This window comes from Limulus polyphemus, unplaced genomic scaffold (assembly GCF_000517525.1).
Source record: "Limulus polyphemus unplaced genomic scaffold, Limulus_polyphemus-2.1.2 Scaffold11243, whole genome shotgun sequence".
In the NCBI taxonomy this organism is placed as follows: Eukaryota; Metazoa; Arthropoda; class Merostomata; order Xiphosura; family Limulidae; genus Limulus; species Limulus polyphemus.
The window spans coordinates 3,787-14,880 of NW_013676853.1; the positions used below are offsets into that span (position 1 = coordinate 3,787).

An 11,094-nucleotide genomic window follows, 5' to 3' on the forward strand; every position below is an offset into this window, starting at 1 on the left:
ATGGAAAAGTGGACTGTAATGTCATGTTAATATAATATACTTAACCTCAATAATTTAAGGTGGCAATATAGACTGTAATGACCTGTTAAAGCTCCAAAATTGTTTTAATATAATATACTTAACCTCAATAGCTAAATGTGGCAACGTGGACTGTAATGACATGTTAATATACTTAACCACAATAACTAGATGTGGGAACGAAGATTGTAATGATATATTTATATAATATACTTAACCTCAATAACTAGATATGACAACGTGTACTGTAATGACATGTTCGAAGGTCCGGCAGGGTTCGGTGACAGCAGAATGTAAACGTCGATTGGTTGCCGAGGGGAAGCGTGCAGCTCGGAGGATCGGGTGCGATCGACTCAGAACGGGACACCAAGCCATATATATGCCGTGAATGTGGTCGAGGCTTCCTGGCTCGGATAGGACTCCTGAGCCATCTCCGTATCCACAGATAGACCAAATGATGTCGTGGTCTTCTTCGAACTTCGAAGGACGAAGAACAATATGTCAATACAGTCCACGTTGTCACATCTAGTTATTGTGGTTAAGTATATTATATTAACATGTCATTACAGTACACGTTGCGATATCTAGTATTGAGGTTAAATATATTATATTAACAAGTCATTACAGTCCACGTTACCACGTCTAGTTATTGAGGTTAAGTATATTATATTCCCGACACAGACGTTCTCAAACGTGCTGGTGTCCCTAGTGTATACACGCTTCTCCAGAAAGCACAAGTCAGATGGGCCAGTCACCTCGTGAGAATGCCAGCTGATAGAATACCGAAGCAAGTTCTCTTTGGTGAACTTAGTGAAGGTAAACGATCGGTTGGAGGACAGAATAAACGTTTTAAAGACTGTTTAAAACTATCCCTGCAAGAGTTCGACATCAACCATGTGAACTGAGAGTCGCTCGCCCAGGATAGATTTCTTTGGAGAAAACTCTGTCTTGCTATTTAACATGGAGGAGCCGGCGGAGACAGCACAGATGGAAGTGATTAAGCTTTCTGGCGTGCCTCTGATACACAGTCCATGTCATTACAGTCCACTTTGCTATTTCTACGTATTGAGGTTAATTACTTTAAAATGCCATTGCAGTCCACGTTGCCACATCTCGTTATTGAGGTTAAATATGTTATATTAACATGTCATTCCAGTCCACGTTGCCACATCTAGTTTTTGAGGTTAAATATGTTATATTAACATGTCATTACAGTCCACGTTGTCACATCTAGTTATTGAAGTTCAATATGTTATATTAACATGTCATTACCGTCCACTTTGCTATATCTACGTATTGAGGTTAATTACTTTAAAATGTCATTGCAGTCCACGTTGCCACATCTAGTTATTGAGGATGAGTATATTATATTAAAACAATTTTAGAGCTTGAACTTGACATTACAGTTCACGATGCCACATCTAGTTATTGAGGTTAAGTGCATTATATTAACATGTCGTTATAGTCAAAGTTGCCACATCTAGTTATTGTGGATAAATATATTAACATGTCATTACAGTCCACGTTGCCACATCTAGTTATTCATGTTAAATATGTTATATTAACATGTCATTATAGTCCACTTTGCCACATCTAGTTATTGAGGTTAAGTATATTATATTAACATGACATTACAGTTCACAATGTCACATCTAGCTATTGAGATTGAGTATATTATATTAAAACAATTTTGGAGATTAAACTTGTCATTACAGTTCACGATGCCACATCTAACATTTGAGGTTGACTGTATTATACTAAATAGTTTTGGAGCTTGAACTTGTCATTACAGTTAACGATGCCACATCTAGTTATTGGGGTTAAGTACATTTTATTAAAATGTCATTACAGTTCACGATGCCACATCTAGTTATTGAGGTTAAGTATATTATATTAAAATGTCATTAAAGTCTACGTTATCAAATCTAGTTATTGAGGTTAAGTATATTATATTAAAATGTCATTGGTTGTGCTTCATCCCGCTCCTTGTCGATCTCTAGTTGATCTAGAATTATCCATTGACGGTGTGAACCTGGAGACAGTTGAGAGTTTTTGCTATCTTGGAAGCACGCTTACGAAAGACGCTAACATCGACATAGAGGTTGACCACCGGATCGCATGTGCGAGCTCTGCTTTCGGAAGACTCCATCGCAGTGTGTGGGAGCGAAGAGGGCTCAGACTAACCACCAAGCTGTAGGTTTATCGGACAGTGGTATTGAGCCTCTTACTATATGCCAGTAAAACATGTTATATAATATACTTAAGTATATTATATTTACATGTCAATACAGTCCACGTTACCACATCTAGTTAAGAAGGTGAAGTATATTATAATAACATGTCATTACAGTCTTCTTTGCTATATCTACGTTTTGTGGTTAATTACTTTAAAATATCATTGCAGTCCACGCTGCCACATCTAGTTATTGAGGATGAGTAAATTATATTAAAACAATTTTAGAGCTTGAACTTGACATTACTGTTCACGATGTCACATCTAGTGATTGAGGTGAAGTATATTATAATAATACCTCATTACAGTCAACGTTGCTATATCTAGTTATTGAGGCTAATTATATTAACATGTAATACAATCCAAATTGCCACATCTAGTTATTGTGGTCATGTACTTTGTCGAATGTTCAAGTTCTTACTAGAAATAGGGTACGCTGGTATATAAAAGAGGGGAATGTAATGTGTGGATAGTCAATGAGTAATTGAACTGCAGTCAGAGATAGACGTATTGTTGTAGTTAACGTTCGTTCGTTATTATAGTTTGTTATAAAGCGACTGTTGAGAATAAGTGTATCGGTAAAGTTGTATTCGGAAAGAATAAACCAGTTTTATTAAGTAAAGAACTTGTGTCGCTTAAGTTTCGTCGGAACGAAGTTACGGAAAGTTAATTAACAAACGGAGACGTAACAATATATAAGCCGCCAAGAAGTGACGGCAACAATGTGTAATGTAAGGTGTAATTGAAAGTAGAGTCGAGCACGTGAGACGTTCTTTGTGAATTATAGCGTTTGTTATAACGCGACTGTGGAAATTAAGTGTATTGCAAAGTTGTATTCAGAAAGAATAAACCAGTTTTACTTAAGAAAGGACTTATGTCGCTAAAGTTTCATCGGAAAGAAATTATACGGAAAATTAACTAACGACCAAAGACGTAACACAACTGTAGATATTAACCGTAGAGCTCAATGCTGGCAACTTCAGTCATAACAGTCCATCTTGACACATCTACTTATTGAGGTTAAGTATATTATATTAACATGTCATTACAGTCCAAGTTGCCATATCCAGTTGATGAGGCTAATTATATTAACATGTCATTACAATCCACGTTGCAAGATCTAGTTGTTGAGGTTAAATATATTATATTAACATAACATTACAGTCCACGGTGCCACATATAGATATTCAGTTTGAGTATATTATATTAAAATGTCATCACAGCCCACAAGTCATTACACTCCACGTTACCACATCTAGTTATTGAGGTGAGGTATATCATATTACAATGTCATTACAGTGCAAATTACCACATCTAGTTCTTGAGGTTAAGTATATTACATTAACATGTCATTACAGTCCACGTTGCCACATATAGTTATTCAGTATGAGTATATTATATTAAAACAATTTTGAATCTTGAACATGTCATAACAGTCCACTTGCCACAACTATTTATTAAGGTTAAGTATATTATATTAAAATGTCATTACAATCTACGTTGCCACATCTAATTATTGAGGTTTAGTATTTTAATATGTCATTACAGTACACGCTGCGATATCTAGTAATTGAGGTTAAATATATTATATTAAAAGTATTTAAGAGCTTTAACAGGTCATTACAGTCCATATTGACATATCTAGTTATTGAGGTGAAGTATATCATATTAAAATATCTACGTATTGAGGTTAATATTTTAAAATGTCATTGCTGTCCACGTTGCCACATATAGTTATTGAGGTTAAATATGTTATATTAACATGTCATTTCAGTCCACGTTGTCACATCTAGTTATTGAAGTTAAATATGTTATATTAGCATGTCATTATAGTCCACGTTGTCACATCTAGTTATTGAAGTTAAATATGTTATATTAGCATGTCATTACCGTCCACTTTGCTATATCTACGTATTGAGATTAATTACTTTGAAATGTCATTGCAGTCCACGTTGCCACATCTAGTTATTGAGGATGAGTATATTATATTAAAACAATTTTAGAGCTTTAACAGGTAATTACAGTCCATATTGCCATATCTAGTTATTGAGGCCAATTATATTATCATGTCATTAAATCCAGGTTGCCACATCTAGTTATTGAGATTAAATATGTTATATTAACATGTCATTACAGTCCACGTTACCACGTCCAGTTTTTCAGGTTAAGTATATTATATTAACATGTTATCAGAGTCGACGTTGACACATCTAGTTATTGAGATTAAATATGTTATATTAACATGTCATTACAGTCCACGTTACCACGTCTAGTTTTTCAGGTTAAGTATATTATATCAACATGTTATCAGAGTCGACGTTGACACATCTAGTTATGGAGGTTACGTATATTGTAATAACATATTATTACAGACTACTTTGCTATTACTATTCATCGAAGTTAATTATTTTAAAATGTCATTGCAGTTTACGTTGCCACATCTAGTTCTTGAGGTTAAGTATATTATTTTAACATGCCGTTGAAGTTCACATGTCACATCTATTTATTGAGGTTGAGTATATTATATTTAAACAGTTTTGGAGCTTGAAATTGTCATTACAGTTCACGATGCCACATTTAGTTATTGAGGTTAAGTATATTATATTAACATGTAATTATATTCCACGTTACCACATCTAGTTATTGGAATGAAGTATGTTAACATGTCATTACCGTCCACTTTGCTATATCTACGTATTGAGGTTAATTACTTTAAAATGTCATTGCAGTCCACGTTGCCACATCTAGTTATTGAAGTTAAATATGTTATATTAACATGTAATTACCGTCCACTTTCCTTTATCTACGTATTGAGGTGACGTATACCATATTAAAAGATCATTATAGTTCACGTTAGCACATCTAGTCACTGAGGTTAAGTATATCATATTAAAACAATTTTGGATCTTGCACATGTCATAATAATCCATCTTGCCACATCTAGTTATTGAGTTTAAGTATATTATATGAGTTTGTCATTACAGTACACGTTGCCACATCTAGTTATTGAGAGTGATAGTTCTAGAAACGTGACGTGACACTAGTCACGTGACCTCGCTGACGCAACACTGCACCCTCCTTAATATCTCGTACTTCCAGTACGGAAGAAGATACGTCCCGTAAAATTAAGAGACTTTGTCGAATTGTAATTTTGTGTTTGTAATTCTGTACATTTTAATTAAGTTAATTTTTATTGGTTTATCATATGTGGTTATTGTTCGGGACGAACCAAATCTTTATGTTCACTGTACACTATAAACACAGAACCCGTCCTTTCTTTATAGTGTAAAACGACAAATCTTTATGTTCACTAACTTTACCGAGTGCATGCAGGTGATGACAAGAAACTGTTAATTTAGTTTCCTTGATATTACTATAAAGGAAGTTATTAACGCTGTTTTGGAGATGAAAAACTACCACCATATAAAGAATCTGGATAGTTCTGTAAAGTATAGATCTGTTCCAAATGATAGTGTTGCAATCCTAAAGCTAATGTTGGTTACTATTGAGTGTTACTTTCTTACTTACTGTGGTTTGTTGGTGTGTATTGACAAAAAGTCATATGTAATCAAAAGCAACTTAGATGTGAAGAAAAGGTGTGACCAAAAAAAGAATTGAGCATGCAACTTTAAGGAATGAAATCAGAATTGGTGACCAAATTGGTAGATACACTTGTAGCATTGATAAGAATTTTACAGCAAATATTCATTCACTAATTAGTTAGGCCACGTATTTTGTTTTACTCACCATCGTGCCCCAAGTTGAACAAAACTTGGGGAATGAGTAATACTTGATTAATCATATGTTCCACTAATCATCCAGTTCTACTGGTGGGGTCTACATACTGTGTGATATTTAGTAATTGTATGTTACAACACTCAGAATAAGGAACTAACCAAAAAATTACCTGGGAGTAATTAGTTTGAATAATTGTTATATTTATGTTAGTTTTGATTATATTTGTGTAAATTTGGGACTCGTGTCATTAGGAACCTGATATTCCACCAAGTCTTGGACCCATAAGCAGTTTGGTGTATAATATATTTAAAAGAGATCTGTTTATGATAAATGTAGAGTTAAGTTAGTTAACAGTATTTTTTTTTTCATTTCCAGTTAACAAGTGTTCACCATCTTCAATCAGCTTTTGATGAAGGTGAGATATTCTCTTTTTACAGATACAACTGCTTAGTGATAATATCATGTTCAACTTTATTTATAACTTAGTCCAAATTGAAGCTTTAGTTCCTTTATTTTTCTAATATTTCTGTACCTGGATTTTTATTAAAGGCATTGTTACTTTTATCAAGTTCTTTGCAAAGCCTTCTTAACTGTGATTGATTTGGCATTTTTGCTGTTGTACCATGTTTTAAATGTGTATAATTGTACACTCACCCATTTTTATTTATGTATCAACATATTTTGTGTTTCTGAATCTTGGTCAAGGTATGTGTTGGGGTTGCTAGCCTTATCAAGTCACTTCATTACCCTCATGGTAACATTTAAGGTTTGTGTGGTATTTTAAGGTGCTAACAAAGTTGATATTAGTTTTTATGTTTCAGCACTCTCCTACTCCAGATACCACCCATCTAAAGGTTATTGGTGGGAATTTAAAGATCAAGAAGCAACAGGTTAGTGCTGTTGTTATTAATTATTTTCATCACACAGTTAATCATCTTTGTTTTTATGCATCTGTACTTAGGCTTATTTTCAGCATAGGTTTAAGATTTGTTTATAACTATCGCAAAATTACACGAGTTACAGTGTGTAGCAGTTGAAATATAGAAAACTTGAACTGCCACACTTTTATACTTTAGATTAATTTACATGGACAATACTTTTAGCAGTAAAATTTTTTTCATACTATTCTGTTGCTTTGTAATTTTTGATGTACATATATAGATCAACTGTTAGTTGCATTCCACAAAATTTATGTACATTACTCACCACTGTATAACAACGACTGTAAAATATAATTTAGAACATGTAAAATCTAATCTTAATCGATTGTATGATTCAATGTTAGAGGTGTGAGTTTAACAGAAGTATAGTCATTGTTTTTTGAAAAATACTTTGTTCTTTTTTGAAGTAAAATGGTGTTGATCCTATTTGCAGAAGGTTTTGTAGATCATTCATACTTTAAGTGATCCATTCAGTACTTAATCAGATATTTGCAAACAATAATTGACCATTGCTATTAAGAAATGTGTATTGCTTTTGTTTATTTTCTTTGAAATCTTTATTTATTTATTGTAATTAAAAAGATTCTGGTAAGTTTACATTATAAACATTTTGTAACTTTGTTGTTTTTGTTTCCTTTATATAACAATTTGATTCAGTTTGTGTATGTATGAAGAACAACAGTTTGATAGTATTTGTTACAAATTTTCATAGACAAAACCAAGACCAAAGAAAAGGTTAAAGAAGAACCGAGTTCCATCTTCCAGAGGAGAAGAGTTGACATACTTCTTGCTGAGCTCACAAAAAAGTTCCCTCCAAAACTTCCATCTCCTCCACAACTAGAAAAACAAACAGGTTTGTATAAGTTTCAGACTTCTACCTCTTTTGTATTTGGAAGTTTCTCAGTCGAACAGAATTCTTCATTCTTATTCTGTATTTACTTTGTTTTTTTATGTTTTTGAACTGCTCATACTAATTTAGAAAAAGCAACCTGAAATGTTGTACCTAGGTTCTTGAACTCCACATAACAAAAACAATAACTTAAAGTGATGAAGGGGCCCTCAGAATGGGAGTAAGGATTTGTTGAGGCTTTCCAGTTTGATTGAAACAGCTTACCTGGGGTCTGTTAGGATCTGTGGATTATCATCAATATTGATAATGACTTTTAAGCAGGGTTTAGCACTGCCATCACCTGAAATTGGAGCACAGTCCCAAATCTTCAAAAACTAATAGTACGTGTATAAAAAAACAACAAAAAAACTAACATCTCACAGTGTTGGAGAACAAGCTGGCTGTTTGTGATCCCTCCATCTATGTCCATTAGTAGAGCTCTCCTACACTGCACAGCACACACACACACACATTGTAACTCTTTCTCAGGAACTGGCATCAGGCATTGTGTGACTACATAGGCTCAAGAGCCGTATCAGACCATTAAAATAAAATATTTTTTTATCCTATGTCACATGGCTGTTAAGACAAATAAATGTTATTAAATGCTTAAAATTCATTTTAAAATTGTGTTTAAAACATACACATTTTTAAAAGGCTTATTATTTACATACTATACAACAAGAGGTGTGAAAAGCAATATAAGTAAGTTATTAATACTTTTAGTAGACATGGTGCTAAAAGTATTTTATATATGGTACCCATTGTTTTCTTTCCTTGCTTCTTAATTTAAAGGAAGCTGAGTTGCACGTTTTCCCTTAGTAGCATATTCATATTCAATTTATTACTAATGTAACTTGTTTTAAATGATTAGTGCTGCATATATTTCATTTAAAATACTCATAAAAAATGTAAATCAGGTTTTAAGTATGAGATATTTACCATGATGGTGACATCGTATGTCTGACAAAGTTTGGCAGAGATCACACTATAAAATTTAGCACTATGCCATAGCATTGGAGGGATTTTTCAATTTTATTTTCATTTATATTTTTTTAATTTTCAAATTGGAGCTTATTAATGGTTATTCAAGGGATTTGGAGGGGGGGTGGGGTTCTTAGGCTGCATAATTCCCTAGAAAATGAGAAGAATGTACAGATTTCCCATGAATTTTTATGGGTAGTTTGCTAGTTATAAGTCTTAAAAATCTAAACCTATTGTAAATACAAAAGTATGAATAAGTTATTGTTTTTAAAGCTTATAGATTTCTAATAACTTTAATGTAACATGCAAGTTAAAGCTCAATAAATTGAACAAGACATTGACAGTTGCTGATAAACTTCACTGTTGGAGCTCTTTCTGTTAAAATGAATTGATAAGGGAAACATGGCAGAACTACAGATGTTTCCTTCAACTGCTTTTATGCTGGTCTAAGAGTCATTCTGATCTTCATAAGAAATTTTTAATGTTTTAAAATAATATAAAATCAGCACTACTAGTATAGAAATAAGTTAAATAAATTAAAAGTTTCGGTGTAATAAAGCATAATCAAAGATAGGAAATGACTTGTCAGTATCAACTTAGCTACATTTACAACGTTGTTTACTGGCTTGTTTGGATGTAATATAGTACAGATTTCTTTTCTTTTCACCAAAGGTAAGATTGAAAATATAATCTGTGACATAGGAGCCTAGTGCATTCATTGATTGACCACACTCTGCTGTGAACTGCAATTTTGCATATTCAAGACTCATCAGCACAGCTTCGGTCAACAAACCAAAGAAATATAATATTTGTGGGTTTTTTGAGTTACTATGTGGTGAGTTAAAAAAGACTGAAAAACCCCATAAATAGTTTGGATGTTAAATTTAAGTGTCTTTAATGAGATATTGAGAAGGAATGATTCTTTATATAAAAAAAAATGCAACGTATTTGCTGTTATTACTCCATTGCTTAATATTTAACTTTTTAATGAGTATTTTTTTTGTGTGTGTGTAGAGGAAAGTGTGAAAACTGAAATAAAAGTTGAAGTTAAGCAAGAAAAAACAGAAACACAACATGCGGCTCCATTTCCAACTCAGTCGGCAAAAACTGGAATTAAACCACCACCAGAGAAGAGACCACGACTTGCATGAAATATCTAATCTTTTGACTGTATTTAAGATGTAAATAAATTGACTAAAAAAAAACACTGATTTTTGAATAATTTTGGGTATCATTAAAGATACTCATCTAGTTTCAAAAAGAGAGATCATGCTTTATAAGCATAACATGTATGATCTGACAGATCAGTGATCATTAGATCATCCTTGGGTGTTGCATTTATTTAGCACCATAGAATATTTTCATATTCATTGTAAATCCAGTTACAGAAAATTTCTTTATCTGAAATCTAGTTATGATATAAAATATTTTCACTTTTAGCAAAAAACGCAGCAAGTGTAACAAACTGTCAGAAGTTATAATATTAAAGAAACTAGTCTTGACACATTTGTGTGCCCTCTTAAGTCTCACATTGTGTTCTGGTAGAAAAACTGGTCAACAACACCTATGTAACCCTGAAACTTCAAATTTTCTTAAATATACAAGAGATCACCAAGTTCTTTAGCTTAAAGTAGCCTTGGGAGGTGTATGAATTAGGCAGGCTTTTGATGAAATAACTTTCCACGATTCATATTTTAATGTAGTTATTCAATTTACATAAAATTCCTCTTTATTTCCAATCAATTTGGCCAGAATCTCTCATAGGAATAAAAATGGCAATGTTTGTGTTTCCAAATTTAATGTCGTGTTTAGAAACTCCTGTTAGCACTTTTAGTTTTATCTACATAACCTTACACAAAGGAGTGACACGGTGTAATATAAACACCTTGTTTTTTTAACTTTGGATGTTTGAAGTTAGGTTATCTTTAATGGTGTACAGATATTTGTTTATGATCCTTAACTTGTTATTCCTTAATGTTTTCTCTAGGGGCTCAGTGTTAGTGTTGTAGCTAATAAAGAGTAAGTTTCATATTTGATTGCTCTTTGCCTTCTTGGAATAAAGTTTTCGTGTTTTAAGATGGCAGTTTGTAATGGAAAATGGAGTTCTCTGAAAATAGAAAAGATATTTTTAATTACATGTTGAAGATTTATCGATTTACACTATAAAGAAAGGACGGGTTCTGTGTTTATGGTGTAAAGTGGACATAAAGATTTGTCGTTTTACACTATAAAGAAAGAACGGGTTCTGTGTTTATAGTGTACGTATCAAGAATCAAGAATCAAGTTGTATC

General features: G+C 32.7%; 1 protein-coding gene across 1 annotated transcript in view; it reads left to right on the top strand.

The window, feature by feature from the left end:
- LOC106476689 (mediator of RNA polymerase II transcription subunit 6-like) overlaps positions 1-10,008 on the top strand; it is a gene marked incomplete at its 5' end in the record, with an annotated part of 11,645 nt that extends 1,637 nt beyond the window's left edge. The window contains 4 exons of the mRNA XM_013937324.2: positions 6,365-6,404; positions 6,811-6,879; positions 7,643-7,783; positions 9,818-10,008. Of these exons, the coding sequence (XP_013792778.1) occupies positions 6,365-6,404; positions 6,811-6,879; positions 7,643-7,783; positions 9,818-9,954 (387 nt within the window). The remainder of the gene's footprint in view (positions 1-6,364; positions 6,405-6,810; positions 6,880-7,642; positions 7,784-9,817) is intronic.
- Positions 10,009-11,094: the final 1,086 nt, after the last annotated feature.